Source organism: Helianthus annuus, chromosome 15 (assembly GCF_002127325.2).
Source record: "Helianthus annuus cultivar XRQ/B chromosome 15, HanXRQr2.0-SUNRISE, whole genome shotgun sequence".
Taxonomy (NCBI): Eukaryota; Viridiplantae; Streptophyta; class Magnoliopsida; order Asterales; family Asteraceae; genus Helianthus; species Helianthus annuus.
Genome location: NC_035447.2, coordinates 40,653,357 through 40,670,500, shown reverse-complemented (window position 1 = coordinate 40,670,500; position 17,144 = coordinate 40,653,357). Strand labels below are relative to the sequence as shown.

The 17,144-nt window shown below is 38.0% G+C and overlaps 1 protein-coding gene and 1 long non-coding RNA gene across 3 annotated transcripts; one reads left to right on the top strand and one right to left on the bottom strand.

Annotated features, from left to right (window-relative positions):
- Positions 1 to 203: 203 nt before the first annotated feature.
- On the bottom strand, positions 204 to 3,810 carry LOC110913638. Its single transcript, XM_022158460.2, has 4 exons — positions 2,858 to 3,810; positions 2,371 to 2,784; positions 1,402 to 2,297; positions 204 to 1,338 (listed from the first exon to the last, which is right to left on the bottom strand). The coding sequence occupies exons 1-4, from the start codon at positions 3,576 to 3,578 to the stop codon at positions 742 to 744; spliced, it is 2,628 nt and encodes an 875-aa protein (XP_022014152.1). The 5' UTR covers positions 3,579 to 3,810; the 3' UTR covers positions 204 to 741.
- Positions 3,811 to 4,903: 1,093 nt separating this feature from the next.
- LOC110911499 lies at positions 4,904 to 5,612 on the top strand. Of its 2 annotated transcripts, none has more exons than XR_004880759.1 (2): positions 4,904 to 5,315; positions 5,404 to 5,612. It is a non-coding gene; the product is annotated as an uncharacterized LOC110911499 (long non-coding RNA). The 2 variants fall into 2 exon arrangements; XR_002576989.2 differs by having other exon boundaries at positions 4,905 to 5,315; positions 5,422 to 5,612.
- Positions 5,613 to 17,144: the final 11,532 nt, after the last annotated feature.

Below are 17,144 nucleotides of genomic sequence, written 5' to 3'. Positions count from 1 at the left end.
AAATACAGAACATGTTCATAAAACACCTATTGATGAAAGATGGGTGCCGTCACCACTGCAGGGGTAGGCACCCCCACATCATCATCGTCTTCCACCACCACCACAGGGTTGACGGCCAAGGGAGCAGTTGAGCCACCAACCATTCGGAACATCAAGCCAGAGGCATCCGTCGGCTGCCCCTTCGTCCGACCACCGAACTGACGTTGGTAGGTCAGACGATATCGCCGTTCAGGGTCCACCTGGATCAAGTCAGTCAACACATCAGCCGATAGCTGCATTCTGGGATCCTCTGGTTGAGGGTCCGGGATAACAAGGCTTTGACATGCTCGGTTGGCACGAACCGGAGCAGCATTTGGGATTGGTCGTCTGCTCCTAAGCATTGATCTTGTTACCGGATGCTGTAACATCAAAAGGCCATCAGCAGCGTCAAGCACCCGAAAGATCTCGGAAAGCCTTTGCCGGTATCGTTTTCTTTCCATGGCACAAACATAAACAAGAATGGAAACGAAGGGTGAATTTATAGCAGTAGTTAACAAGTTTTGACAGTGATGACATCAGGTATATTAATTAAAAGTAATCATCACACATCACAGAGTCATATTTTCAACGACGGCGGTGTCAGAAATCATGACATTTGCATTAATTTGGCTGTCAAATCAAAACGGATAATGGGCACTAAACCCAATTTAAACAGTATCAGCAAGAGTACACAACGAGCAAAACAAATGAATAACGGAATGGTCAGTCTTCTTCGGACTCGTCCGCAGGGTCCAGCATCAGACGTAGCGAGTCTATTCCATCTTCATTAACTTTATCCATCAGATCGCCATAGCAAGGTAGAGGTTCGGTGTACGCAGCTTCAAGAGCCTTCGCCATATCAGCCTGTAACTTATTTTTGAGGGTTTGGAAGTCCGGCGGGACTCTTTCCGCTTGCTGGCAGTCCATGTAGCCCTTAAGTACACCATCATGATGACCAGCTTGGTAGGCAGCGGCGGAAAGACGGTCAATCAGGCTAGTAAAGTGGGACGACTCACGCAGAAATTCGAACGCCCCCACTAGCCCATTAGTTATCAACCAATTCCTGTCTCCCCGCATAGCCGCTAGCTGGTTGGTCAAATCATCGATCTCTGCATGGGATTGTGCTAGCGCGTCCTCCACCTCCCTTAACTTTGAAGACGACGATGCAGCAAGCTTATTGTTTTGGGTGACAAGGGAATCACAATGATCTTGCATCTCCTTGAATTTTGCCTCACGCTCCTCCAACTCTCCCTGCATCAGTCGGATCTTGGTATGACAGGTCTCTACTTCGGTTGTCAAATCCTGGTACCGCTCCTGAACCTGGGACACAAAATCAGTGTCAACACGAAATTTTTCCAATTGGGCCGATAACTCGTGTCTCACCTTCTGAGCCTCTGCCACAGCCTTGCGTTCCAACTCCTCTTGTACATTTTTCGCTTGAGCCAAAACCCTATCTTTTTCCGCCATATCGCGGGCCCATAAGATCCTTTCCTCAGCGAGATGTTCAGTTACCCTCCGCAAATCCTCCTCGGCCTTATTCTTCTCTGACAGAAATCGGGCCTCTTTCAACCCAGCGGTCTGCAGTTGACTTTCGAGGCGATGCTTGTCATCCCTCAGTTCTTGGATAATGACCCGGGCCTCATGAAGTTGGGTGTTATCACGCACCCACCGGCGCCGTATCTCTACCAACCGGCGAGGTAGGGTCACAGAATCTGATATAGACGAATTCATCAAATCCTCATTGTTTAACCCCTCAACATACGCCGCTTCAGCGGGGGGGTACACCCTCTCAACCCAATGTTGGACAACTGGAGGAAAGATAAGTCGGGAAGATTCAGCAATCTTCCATTGAGGCTGGTAACGTTTATCCTGGGCATGAGGATCCCAACAAACGGTAGGTATAAACAAATCATCAATCAAGCGGGCACCATCGTCAGCAATGCCGCTGCTCGACGCACGATTATCGCCTCCACCCACGCTAGTTGCCTCATGCGCGGTCGACGCGGCAGCAGCATTGGTGTCAAAACCAGCAAACATGTCCTTGGGCGATTCAGGAAGGGTTGTGTCAAAACCACCTGATCGAAGCGAGGGCAGCGGCTCGGAAGTTACGGCTATGGATACCGTAGAACTAGGAATGGGCATGATGCAGCTCACAGCGGGGGCGAACGACGCTGAAACTTGTGGACTCGTAGGCATGCTGGTACTACCAGTACAAGACGCCGCCATAGTCGAAACAACAGTGGATGGCACACCCCCGGATGATATTCCCGCAAAGGTACCTGCACCACAAGACCAGACGGACGCTATCAGCAGGGACACTAGTATGCCATATGGTTATTTAAAATAAAATACCTGGTGAAATTGCACATGCGGCTTGCACCGCCTGAAACGCGCTCAGCGTAGGTGCCACAAAGATTTTCCTCTTTTTCGAAGCACGGCCAGGACTGGTCAGGTCGGAAGCTAAGGAAACTTCACGACTCGCGTTGGGCGTCTCTTCCATCACGGGCACGCTGACAGTGGTTGCTGCAGGTTTTCTCCCTGACAGCTTTAGCCGAATAGGTTTCTTCTCTGATGATGCTGAAGTAGCGGCCGCCATACCCGACAAGGGAGCGATATACTCCAAGGGATCCGTTGGCATCGCCGGTAGAAGAAATTGTTCCAGATGCACTTTCAACACATCTGGTTCCCCTTCATCAAGTCTCCGGTCGTTGGGTTTCAACGCCAGGTGACGTGGTGGATCAACAAAGTCAAACATCCCCCACTCCCCTGCGCAAAATACGTGATTTAATTAATACCGGATTTAAAAATATGTTAACCAGGTGTGGTAATGTAAACATACCTCCATCTTCCCGTTGGAATGAGGGATAACGCCTTATATCCGGCCATAACAGGCTCATACCGGCCATCACTAGCGCCCCTTCTGGAATAATAGTGCACTCAAAGGGGCGGCCACACAGTTTTACATACAGCGCATTTGACGCGTACGAATCTGCAGGGGGAGCATCATCCTTCACTTTATCCTTCGGTCCTTTATCTTGCCAATGCATTTCCCCGGGAATAGCACTGGCATCCAGGTAGAAGAATTTTTTCTTCCAATCCTTGTCTCTAGAACTTGTAGGGATCTCCCTCAGACATGATACTTCGGTATCCCGCCGATCAAAGGTAAAGAAAGGGGATTTCCACACAAGTACGAAGAAAGCCCTAAAGACGATCAGTTCTGGGATGTGACCAAGAGCTACGCAGGCATACTCAAATTGTCGAAGTTTCACAAGGCCAAGAGGATGTATTTGAGAAATGTGGATGCGGTAGAAATCAAGCACCAATTTCAAAAATTTGGTGATGGGTAACCGGAAGTTGCAAAACTTGAAAAAATCACTAAACAAAGTGATTTTACCTGCTTTCAGGGGAAAGGCGGTGTCGGTTTTTGACGGCAACACAGGATTCCATTCAGCCCTAATGCCATAATCATGGACCAAATTGTTGAAAGACATCACGCCCCATTTGCACAGTAGTACGTCCATGGAAGCGGCGGAAGAGGATTCGGTCGTTTTTGAAGCCATTGAATAGAGAAGATGGTGATAGAGTAATTTGGGGGTGATTTCTTGAACATCCGTTTAAGGCATCGTCTTTTATAAGATACGAAAACTTTTCAAATTCAAAAATGTGTACGAATCGACGCACGTGTCAATCACGGGAAAAGACAGCTGTCATTGACGAGATGACCCAACTGTCACATCCGCTATTTTCGCCGTCATTTCCAAAGGTCGTCACACAAATCATTACGAGTTTCCCCTTTTTCTTTTTCTTTTTCTCTTAGTCCGACCTAATGGACTCCTTCCATGAGCTCGGACTGGGGGGACATGACGAGGTGTGACCCGCGTCGCTCACCCGACCCGGTTACAACCTTTTATATTTACATAAATACCCAGAATTATTCTAGAACCTTCCATATCTATAAGGAAGGTGCATAACTAAATCTCCCACTTTTCGGGAAGATCATGTAAATCTCCACCTTATCGGAGCACATCCTAAAATAAGGGAAACCCTAATTGAGAACCTATAAATAAAGACAAATACGTAAGGTACGATCATCTAATTCCCATACACTTTTCCCTTCATATACTTCTCCAAAAGAACGAATACTTATTCTCACGCCGGAGGGTGGTTACAGGAATAACCCCATTCCTGTAACGAGTCCTAACGGTGTTTCTGTTTTGCAGCCACACGTTCGGGTCATTGATCGTTGAAGTTTCCAGAGTTGTTAAGGTCAGTGTTTCTTCAGAAACAAAGGGCATTTCTTCCACAAGACAAAGGATAATTACACTCTCCAAGATTAGTGTTAAGCAGCCACCATTTACATTCCATGATATTCATAAAAATATAGATATATACTATTCATGTAGCAAGTAGAAGAATTAGGGAAATACTACATGAATGGGTAAATATGTAATTAATTGATAATATTAGATAGGGAAAATATGTAAATATTCATTTAATAGTTCATTAAGGGTAAAATGGTCATTTTAAAAGTAAATTTAATGAAAAAGGGGAATATGTAATATATATGGGTTAGGAAGGAGAAATATGTAATTGTTTTTTTTGGTTGGGGAAATACATAACAAGCCAGCTTAGGAGGAGAAAATATGTAAAAAACCCAATTATTTAAGGTCAAAGTTTATAAATAAAGACTTTGAAAATTCAAAATATAACACTTTTAATGAGACGGAGGAAGTAATAAATTTTTTTTGCCTTTTAATAAAATCTCTACTGTTAATAGCATTCAATAAAATATATTCTACTATTTCGATAACCTTTTATAGTGAAATTACCTTTTTACCACACCCAAACCCTAAACAAACTTCAACAATCGCCTATAAAACCTCAACCCCTCATTAGGTATATGTATACCTCCTTTTCAACTCTCCTCCTTCCTTCCGGTAGAAAGTTTGCCGGAATAGTAAACCAGAAGATCTTTCCGATCTCAGTTTTCCGGTGGCTTTTTTACCATTCGTGTATTTTTGTTTGTAAAAAAAGTGGGATAGAGGGAAAGGGAGACAAGGTTCGGGGAAGGTGCTAGAATAGGTGGCTTGGAACAAAAGAATCATTGGTTAATTTATTATTATTATTTGTTCCGAGACCACCTATTCCAACATTTTCCTTTGACTATCTCCCCATCCCTTTTTATCCTAAGACAACTGCGGCTGCTGCTTTGTTTTGTTTAAGAAGAAAACGGTGATCCATTTTATTTTATAATTTTATAATTTTATTCTTTCACAAATCACCAGATCTTGAAACCGGTGAGTTTGAAAATTTATTTATCGTTTGGTATGATTTTTTTTTTCTATTTTAACTATATTTTTTGCTTTTTTTATTTTCTTTTATTAGTTTTTGATTGCTTTGCAGGTTTTATGAAAGTTATCTGCGTAAATATCAAGTGTGATGATAGATCCTAAAGCAGTGAACACCGGGACGTTTTAGGCCGTCAGACTTGATTTGTTCAGATTCCGGCTGAGCTCCGGCAGATCTTTTCCGGCCGAATTATATGAACCATATGTTGAATGTTAAAGATTAATAAAATAATGTTTTTGTTTTTATCGATGGTTTAAATAACTAAATATTAAATGCCATTTATGTGTTGCAAAGAAGATACTAAATGGTTTTGTACGTAGTAAATTTAAAAGAGGGTAATATTAAAAGTTAAAATATTAAAGATAGGGCACCGTACTCGTTCGGTACTGAAAAATGAAAAAAGTTGGAAAACGAAAAACTTGGTACGGGTACTGGTATTACTCGTAAATATCTGATACCGAAAAATGGAAAAAATAGGTTATCGGTAATGAATATACTCTGTATGATACTGGTTTAATACCGGTACCCGGTACGAAATGCTTATTCTTAAACAAAGATGGCTTATTCTTAAACAAAGATGGTTTTAATAACTAGTCTTTGGTTGGGGTAGTCGGTGGGGCTAAATGACAAAAACAATTGAATTAAAGTGTTTTTCCTTTTGAGATAAAAGGGGTTTTAGTGCCGTTGAAGGTGGTACAATTTAGTTAAGTTTAGCTATATAATGCGTGAATGGCCGTTTTTAATTGTTTTGATTTTATATTTTCGTTATGGTTTACTCCAAATTACAAAATTCATACAGTTTGTGTATGTGAACTTGTTTTTTTTTAGGGTAAATTACTTTTTGAGTCCCTGTGTTTTAGTGGTTTTAACTAGTTGAGTCCAAAAGCAAAAAGTTTAACGACCCGAGTCCCTATAAGCATTTTCTTTAACCTTTTGAGTCCAAATTTTAACCTTTTGAGTCCAATTTTTTGGACTCAAATCGTTATAAAATGAACAAAATTGGACTCAAAACGTTATAAAATAAATGGTTAGGGACTCAGGGCGTTAAACTTTTTGATTTTGGACTCAAATGGTTAAAACCACTAAAACACAGGGACTCAAAAAGTCATTGGCGAAGCCACGCCCCCCCGAATTTTCACGAAACCGGGGGGGCGGCAACGTATATACCTATACGAAAGTACTATTCATAACACTACGCATCGAAAAGTTCGGGGGGTCGGACGCCCCCCCGGAGATACCTTATCCTTCGCCCATGCAAAAAGTAATTTACTCTTTTTTTTAACATTATAGTAGACTTGATTTCAGTATGACTAAGGGGTTGTTTGGGATTCTTCTCAAAAACAATTTGTTAACTTATATAAGTTATAAGTTAGAATTTCTAACTTCTCAAAAACAACTTTTTTCACACATAAAAACAACTTAAATAAGTTAAACCAAACACTATAAAAACAATTTATTAACTTTTATAAATCAATAAGTTATAAGTTGCTCCAAAATAAACTAACCCAAACACCCACTAAACTAAGTTTTGGAGAACCTATTTGGAATACGTTACTAGTTGGTTGGTCTATTTGTCCCCTTTATCACAGTTTTTAAAACTAACAAAAACTACTATTATATGTATAACACTAGTGAGATTACCGGTGCTACGATGTGAGGTTTCGTTCGACATCTATTCAGTTTTAATATAACAACCAACCGAAAGAAATAAACCTAAAAGAACATTGACACATTTTTACATCGATCGAAAATCATAAAAATAAATTTAATTGGACATTGAGATGGGCTGATTTTAAATTAATTATAAATGAAATCTTAAACGTTATCTTATATATAACTTCAATAAAAAAAAGAACATAGAACTAAAACACTAAACATAAAAAAAAGTGTAGAAATAGAAATAATAAACTCTAGAAAAAAAAATCAAGAAAGGAAAAAAATAGTACATAAAAATAATTATAGAAACGTGTTATATTTGACTCAACTTATTTTGAAAAAAAATTACATCGAAAGGTAAACCAACTTAAATTTATACCGACACGTGCAATAAAATAAACACGTAAGAAAATAGTTACGGCGCATTGTGGCGATGTTAAAACGCAAATTGACTCGAATTTATACCGTATAATGAAAACGTATTATATTTTACTCTACTTGTTTCCAAAAAAAATTTACGTTAATACGTAGAGAAATTGAAAACGTAAATAAAAATAAGCACGAAAGTGTATTATATTTGACCTGACTCATTTTCCAAAAACATGATGTTAAAATACAGACTAACTGAAAACGTACATAATTATACGGATTAGAACATATTATATTTGACCCAACTTATTTCTGCGAAAAATTTACATCTAAACGAAAAATAATGCAAATCAGTTTTAATTTATACAAATATATAAATAAAAATAAACACGTAAAACTTGATTACAAAGTTTTTATAAAGTTAAAGGGTTGTATATGTAAATGCTAAAAGTTAAGAGGTAAAAGAAAATAAAACTATAAAAAAAACAAAAATAAAAGAATACAAAAGTATAAAAAAAAACTCAAAAATATAAAAAGAAAAACAAATAAAAAAAAGTTGAAAACATGAAGAAAAAAAAAAAAAAAAACTAAAAGCAACCAAACCAATAGCTAACCACCGGTCATCATGCAATAAAAATTAGAAAAAAAAAAAGAAAAAGACAAAAGACCAAAAAAGTCAAAAAGCAAAAAAAAATTATAAAACTACATAAATAAAAAAAGGAAAAGACAAAAGGACAAAAAAGGTCAAAAAGCAAAAAAGACAAAATAATAATAATCATAAAACACTTAGCATCCAATTTGCTAAATGTAATAGTTATAAGAAACGGGATCAGGAGAAAATGGTCAAAAGTTAAGAACAGTGAGAACTCTTCGTGTCCTAACACGTGTCCCGTCGCTTAGAAAAGGGCGGAGGGGCTTTTTTGTCCTTTTATCTTCTGCTTTTCCAGTTCTGCTTTTCCCAATATTGTTTTAATTTTTGGTTTTTAAGATTTTTGACGTTAACCAAATTCAATAATTAATGACGTTTTAATGGTTTCATTATATCAACATTTTGGCGTTTATGGCGTTTATTCACATCGTATGCCATTGGAACCCAGGAGGCAGGAAATCTATTTGAATGACGTTTTTCAAGGGTTTTAAACAAGATGACCCATTTTTCTATTATTTTTTATAAACATTTTGGCTTTGTGGTATCTTGGCGTTTTACTATTGTTAAATTATATTTCAACCATAGGACAAAAAAAAATTATAAAACTACATAAATAAAAAAAGGAAAAGACAAAAGGACAAAAAAAGGTCAAAAAGCAAAAAAGAAAAAATAATAATAATCATAAAACACTTAGCATCCAATTTGCTAAATGTAATAGTTATAAGAAACGGGATCAGGAGAAAACGGTCAAAAGTTGAGAACAGTGAGAACTCTTCGTGTCCTAACACGTGTCCCGTCGCTTAGAAAAGGGCGGAGGGGCTTTTTTGTCCTTTTATCTTCTGCTTTTCCAGTTCCGCTTTTCCCAATATTGTTTTAATTTTTGGTTTTTAAGATTTTTGACGTTAACCAAATTCAATAATTAATGGCGTTTTAATGGTTTCATTATATCAACATTTTGGCGTTTATGGCGTTTATTCACATCGTATGCCATTGGAACCCAGGAGGCAGGAAATCTATTTGAATGACGTTTTTCAAGGGGTTTTAAACAAGATGACCCATTTTTCTATTATTTTTTATAAACATTTTGGCTTTGTGGTATCTTGGCGTTTTACTATTGTTAAATTATATTTCAACCATAGGATAAAAAATAAAAGGGAAGAAAATAAATTAAAAATTCTAATCGGATCTCTTTTCACAATTTTCATTGTCATCAGTCTCTCTCTTCTTTAATAATACAAGAACTGTCACCAAATATATGGCGTTTTATGTAAAACTTAACAAACTCATCGGTTTGATTATTTTGCCTGCTCGTCTGTTGAAGTGGTTTTTTTGTGGATGTTTGGGGACATAGATCTATGACGTGTGGGTGAGTTTTTCGTTTTTTCTTCATGTTGATATTCATCTTTATAATCAACTCACTCTTCAGTGTCATTGATCTCTTCTCTTCATCCAAGCCTTCTTCAAGAACAAAAAATACAAAATGCCATATGACTGCCATTAGTATCTTTTTCTTGAAATTTTGTCCATCTCATGCAGCAAAATCTTACTGAGTTACTCGCCTCCGCTAACAATTCATTCAGTGAAACTTTACGAATAACAATACTGAATATCCAATAAAACATATTAGCCATCTTTAATTTTTTTTTTTGGCGTTTTACAGTGAGTGGTATTTAGTAGTATTGGCGTTTGTTTTTTTTGTTTTGATCAAATGAAAGTTGATGAGACGTATCATTTTATAGGATCTCTTTTTGGCGCCTAAGTTAGGCGGTGCCTTATTATAATTAGGGATGGCAATGGGTCGGGTTCGGGTCGGGTATTAGTAATCACATACCCATACCCGGTTGTAAAATCGTGTCCCATACCCGACCCAATACCCGTCGGGTATTTGTCGGGTAATTACCCATCGGGTACCGGGTATACCCACGGGTATCGGGTATACCCATTAGTTTGTTAAAAGATATATATTGGGATTTCCAAATACATTTTTACTATTATAATTATTATATAATTTTATTTATGCAACAACTATTATAAATTAAAAATATACATTGCATAAATATAAGTTTTATCATAAACTAATAATAACTTTATAATATTTATATACTTATATGTATATATTTCACAACATACAAATATAAATACTATTATCAAATACATATGCTAAAAGAAAATTTATTTTTTCACATTATAAACATACTAAAATAAATCACTAATAGATAAGGGTTAATGGAAAATAAAAATATAAATTAAAAACTTCGGGTATATGATCGGGTATATAGTTCGGGTAAACGGGTATGTGGTTTCGGGTAATCGGGTCGGGTATCACCTAATCCCATACCCGACCCATACCCGCGAAAATTTTTAAAACTAATCCCATACCCGGCCCAATACCCTTCGGTTATCGGGTATACCCGTCCCATTTGTGTCGGGTTTCGGGTATACCCATCGGACTCGAGTATTTTTGCCATCCCTAATTATAATAAAGTATTCGTCTTTTCAGTTACTGTTTGTAATTATTGTTTTTGACAAACTTTATCTCTGAAGTCTGTAACACGTCCCATCTTTCAAGTTCGGCGTTTTAGATTCTAATATAATTAATTTTCTCTATCTTCAGTTTTTCTGATTTGAAGTTACTATTTCTAGTTACATTTTCAAGTTTGTTTTTTATTTTTTATTTTATTATTTTTTTGGTTTTTTATAATTCTTTTTCAAACTAATTTTATTATAGTTTGGGAGTTTTTGAGGGCGTTTAACGAGATGATATCGTTTAAACAAGCATTTTGGATGTTTTGGCGTTTTTATTATATATGGCGTTTTTATTATACATCAATCAACTGAAAACGAAAATAAAAAAAAAAGAATACATAAAAAAGTTTTTTTATAATACCTGTCCAAAGAAATTTTATGATGGTTTAATAAACGCTAAAGATGTAAGACATTTGCCTTTTTGGCGTTTTTATTAGATATGACGTTGTTTATTTAAATAACAATCAACTGAAAAAGAAAATTAAACAAAATAAATATTGATCTTCCAAATCTTCACTGTTACCAGTATCTTTCTTCTTTTGAAGCATCTTCAGTGGCTGTTTCGACTTTCGTATGAAATCAGCCTTTTTTTTCTATAACTTTTGTCCATCTCATGCAGCAAAATGTTATTGAGTTTACACCCTTTCAGCCAAAATGTTATCTTTTGTAGCGTTTTACCGAGAAAAAGAACGCCACAAAATAAACCATCTTAAAACTGTAAATTTGATTATGCTAAAATCAATAAAGTGTTGCTGTATGGTGTTGGATAACGTTGTTAATCATCAGTTAAGAAAGATAACTGACAATGTTGTCCACACCATACAGCTACACTTTATTGACAACAATATATTTGATGTTTGGGTTTTCTGGCGTTTATCAGTCGAATGTTTATATTAAATATGGCGTTTGGGGTTTTTGTTTGTGTTTTTTAATTGAAGGTCTGAGTTTACAATATAGGATTTTTTTGACGGTTTTTTTAGGCGGGATTTTACTATAATTTAGTTTGGCGTTTTATATCTAATGACGTTTTTAGCAGAATGCTGTGTGATTTTTGTTTTGGCGTTTTATTTTCATGAGGTGGCGTTTTGTTTGGAGTAGTCAAAAGACGCTTTTACCCTTAATGAAGCACGTCCACGTAATAAAATTGATGTTATTTACGAAAATGCCACCGCGCCAATCTAGTCCATAGATTGTTTTGACCGGACGATCGATAAGCGTTTTCACCGTTCTCACACTTTCTACCGTTTTCTCTAAATCCCGACCCATAGTTATAATACTTGGTTACTCCTAAATGGTATTTGCTTAAGATATAAAAAAGATCATTCTAGTAAGCTAAATGTCTAGAGGGTAAATAGTATAAGCTTAAGATGTCTAGAGGCTTAAATGTCTAGAGGGTAAATAGTATAAGCTTAAGATGTCTAGAGGCTAACAAATTTTAAAAGAATCAAAGTTCTATTCGTTCAGGTTTATTTAATGATTAAACATAAAAGTATAAACTTTGTCTGTGAAAGAATTTTATTAGAAAAAGTAGGTGGTGGTCATTTAGAACATGTTTAATGGTCATGAGGTTTACAAATCATGAGAAGAACATCGCCCCTCTCCCTTTGCGGTTGTCACATTTTGGGTTTATCTCGTTATTGTGGCCACAAACTAAATTAAGAGAGAGATTAGTTGGCCTTTGACTTAACCAATCATTTTTTCCAATTTCAAACCACATACCTCACAATTAGGCCGGGGGTATGGCCTAACGCCATCCCACCACATCACCAAGTATGGCGCCCCTAGGCGCTATTCTCCATACCCTCGAATTTAAGGGGGGGGGGGTATAGGGTGTCCGCCATTGTTCTAACGGACCAAATTTGGCATTTTCGAAGTACATGGTTAAATATGACCGTTGCATAACGTTCGATTTTTAAAAAAGTTTTTTTTTAATTCTAATATATATACAAACCTATCACAAACTAAAACACACACCAATCACAAACTAAAACGCACACACCAATCACAAAAAAACACATAAATTCTATCCAGTCATTTTTAAGAATGTCATCCGATTTGTCGAGCTCTTCATCCGACGGTGTTCTTGATGATATGATTATCGCAGTGACGCAAGAGACGCTTAATTATTTGCGAGAAGAAGCCCAATCGTCTACATCGCATACCAGACAATCGCCTCTTGAACGAGATCGGTTAGGTGCTCATGAATGTTTAATGCAAGATTATTTTTGTGAAAATCTATTGTACAATGATGAACAGTTTAGGCGTATGTTTCGTATGAGTCGTCGTCTTTTCCTAAAAATTTCTAATGATCTTGCGGGCGAATTCCCTTTTTCACACAAAGAGAAAGTGCTAGTCGCAAAATTGGTTTATCTGGAATACAAAAGTGTACTGCCGCAATTAGGCAACTAGCGTACGGCACCGCTAGTGATGCGTGAGATGAATATTTAAGGATGTCGGCCAGAAGTTGTCGTGATTGTCTTGAAAATTTCTGTGAAGGTATTTTTTATTTATTGTTATTATTATTATTTTTTTATTTACAGTTTATTATTGTCATTATTATTATTATTTTTATTTACAGTTTATTATTATTATTATTATTATTATTATTATTATTTTATTAACATTATTTTATTAGGTGTTATCTTTTTGTACGGGAAGCGATATTTGAGGATGCCAACCGCCGACGTTCCACTTTTATACGAGGCCTACCAGCGGATACACATGTAACACCTCGCGTTTCGAAAGTCAAAGTCAAGATTGAAGTCAAAGGGAGAAAAGATTGCTAATTGTGATCTGCCTCTCCTTGCTTAATTCTTGTTTTGACTTCTTTGACTTGTAGATAGTCTATTTTATGCTTTACGTTAGTTGTATTATGTGGAGTATCTATTAATAATCAAGGTTTATTCGATGTTTATCGCATGTTTGATCGCTTATCGCTTACCGCAATCGTACTCGCAACTCGAACTACACGTTCTGGATATTGTTTTATGTGTGTGTGTGCCTTATGTGTTACTTGTGCATGTTTATTTATGTTTATGTGGTGGTGATTAATCAAAACACAATCGAAACTCAATCGCAATCGAATCGCAAATTCTAAACGCAAGTTAATTAAGGATGATTGTATGTTGATATAGTAGTTGGGATTAAAAGTAATTTGAATAGGAAACTCTATCGCATCGCAACGCTCTCATGCGAATCAAAATCGCAAAACTCATCGCGCCATGCCCTCCAATCGAGTGGCCACCCGATCGAGCTGCCACCCGATCGGGCTGCCACCCGACCAGGGTAGCCACTCGATTGACCAGCCCTTTCCATTTATGGTAAGCCTATAAATACCCCTCATGTCAACATCATTTGATGTTGACAACTCTCTCTCCTCCCCACTCGCTCGAGCTCGCTTTTCTTCCGATTTCTCGCGATTCTTGTAAGTATTCAACCTAAATCTTGTACTTTCTTAATCTACACGCACTCCTACACCTTTCTATCTTTTGAATCTTAACTTTTAACCGTGGAATCACTAGATTTGGGGTGTTCTAGGATGATGTCATCATGGTGTTCTTAGGAACTTCACGTTTTGGCTTCAATCCGCCAAGAACAACTTATCTCTAAACGGTTTCCACACAAATAAGCAAAGATCTCTCATAGATCTGAACATATTCATGGTGAAAAAGGATTGAAAGATGGTTTCTAACTTTCTTTCAACTCTTTTACACTCAATGCACTCAAAACCGATAGAATCGGAGCTTGTTCTGATCTTCTACTCCTTCATGTCGAAGTGTTGGTTCACGATCTGGATTCTATCCATGAGATTACCGATTTCGGGTTGAACATGGAACACTGTCTCGAACAGTTAACTGGTCGGATTTGGGTGGTTCCTGTCCGATCACATTACCAAGTATTGATGAGGTTTCTCTTGTTCAGCACGTTACCAAGTGTAAGACTATCAGGCCGACCAGGACGGAGTGCCGCCCGATCGGGTTGCCACCTGATCGGCTTGCACATGGGCCCCACACTTGGCTTTTATTTCAAACATTTGAAGTTGTGAACGTTGAACGAACTACTGTCCGATCGGATTACCACCCGATCGGATTGTCACTCGACCATGTAATGTTCTGACTTCAACACTTAAACGATTTTCAACATGTTCAATACAAACGGATTGTCACCCGATCGGACTACAATCCGATCGAGTGACAAACTGCTGTGAACTTGTTCTCACTAAAGTGTCCAACCAATCGGATTGTCACCCGATCGGACTACAATCCAAACGAAGTAACAATCCACTCGAAAGGTCACCCGATCGGATGGCCATCCAAGCGGATTGTCACCCGATCGACCGGCCATCCGATCGGATTGCTGTTCGACCCACTGACGCTTTGCTCAATTTTACGCGTCACTTATCGTGTATGCTATCGTTCTGATTAGGCTAACCTTACTCTGTATCGCTCCCTTCAATCCACCAATCGCTGTGAGTATACTCGATCCCTTTTTGCTTTACGCACTTTTGGGTGTTACATACGTTACTTATTCTAAATCACATCGAACACACTACGCAATACTTTAAACGCTAACCGTCACCGCATGTTATACGTGACTTAATGAATGCTTGTTTGTTATGTTTACTCATGGAATGTTGTCTACCTGCCTTAGCAACGATAGTACTATTTGTTTGGACTCAGCACCTGTTCACTCAGGGGTTCTTAAAGACAATTTGTTACATGGCTCACAGTGGTGAGTGTGTATTATGAACTACCTTGGGCAGTCAACCCGCAGTCATTGGTATCGATAGGTTCTTGTCGATAACTAACATGCCTCATTTTACACTGTGTACGTGTTGGTTATGCGTAACGATTTCGAACTCTATTATATCTATTAAACTTGTATGCTCACCTTTACACTACGTGTATTAACTTTTACTTTAACGTATGTGACATGTGCTTAGGATGCTTATATGCTTAGCTTGCTGTGAAATCGAGGCTAGGAAAGGTCTAGAAACAAATAAACAATTGTCTGTATTTGAAATCTGAGTTGTCGGAAAAGAACAATTTGACTAGATTTTGTCTGTAATAATTGTGTTATCTTTTATGACATGGTATGGGACATGTTGTTTTAAATAATTGGTAATTATAGTTGTTATGGAAACTTCTAGACAATCTGTTTCGCTCAGTGCCGCGCCCCGATGTTTCCGCCATCGGTTGGGGTGTGACAGATTGGTATCAGAGCCATAACTATAGGGAATTAGGCAAGACTCGACCTAGTCCGGGTCGATGTCTTAGAAATGACCTAGTCTATAGTTAGGTACCAACAGACCGACTTGTGCATATCCTGTAGGGTCTTGTACGAGCTTACTTGCTATATCTCGTTATTTTCGCGCACGCTACACTATCCCTGCACCCTAATTTTCAAAAATGAACGAGTGATTAGGTCGATATTAGGTGTGAAAACCGCAAACTCTCAACTAAATTGCTTGTTCGACCCACATTTTTATCCATAAACAAGAGAATGTGCGTTGAATCAGGAGTGAAATCCATACTTTGACGTATAATTCTTCCTTATTTTTCAAAACATGAACAAAGTTGTTAAGACAGGGGTGAAGCCCATACCTTGACGACTTGTTCCGCCCTCTATTTTAATTTTACAAAACTCTCACCAAGGTCTCGACGGACTCCAACGACTTGAAGTCACGATATGACTGAAAGGGTGCGTGCCGATCGCCCAGATTCGAGGCGAGAGCACAGTCCTGAAAGCCAAAGTGTGTACCAAAGGTCTCTGTTAATAGTCGAACCACTTTGGTCAGTCAACGTCTCTATAGCCGCAGACAATCCATTTCTCGACTTTTATGTGTTTCGATTCTGAGCTCACTACTGCCGACTCTGATATTTGACGCTTTTATGTGGATTTTTATGTGTTTCATGTGATTTGTTCGTTTATGTGCTACGGTTTTTGGTGATTCATTCGTTTTTCACTATCGCTTGATCGACAGACACGACCTGCACTACTCATCTACCTCAAAACGCTGACAAATCGCTAATTATGGACGACCTTATGCTATGTTATACGCTTATACTATACTACTCGATATGTTACTCGCGATCGCTATTTTCAAACGCTTGCGGACTTTGAATGATAGGTTTCTGTATTCTGACTGCCTCTGTGCTTATGTCGTGCTTATGTGCTTCTGTGTTTCTGTGCATTACATGCTTACGTGCCTTTGTGCTTATGTGAATCTGTGATTATGTGCCTATGTGGTTACGTGATTATACATGTTCCTGAGCTTTAGTAGTCTTAGACGTGTGAGGTGAGATTCGATTATACTATGTTTGAGCCCTATGGCGATGTCTGTTGCAGACAATGTCGTCATCTGGACCTTCATCTGGACCCCGTCACCCACGAGTTACTCGTTAAGAACAGAGAGACAAACGCCTTACTGCTCTCGTCGCTAAGCAAGTAGCAAAGGTAGTTCCTCAGATCGTGAGTGAACTGTACAAGAATGTGAGCAAATCGTCCGAAGAGTCCAGGACCGAAGCTCCCAAGGCTACTCACAAGACCGCTTTTAGCTTCAAACAATTCAAGGCAT

Coding starts and splice junctions, on each gene's coding strand:
- LOC110913638 (XM_022158460.2), bottom strand. CDS start 3,578: ATGGCTTCAAAAACGACCGAATCCTCTTCCGCCGCTTCCATGGACGTA. Junction 2,785..2,857: donor ATTCCAACGGGAAGATGGAG/GTATGTTTACAT, acceptor TATTTTGCGCAG/GGGAGTGGGGGATGTTTGAC. Junction 2,298..2,370: donor CGCATGTGCAATTTCACCAG/GTATTTTATTTT, acceptor CTTGTGGTGCAG/GTACCTTTGCGGGAATATCA.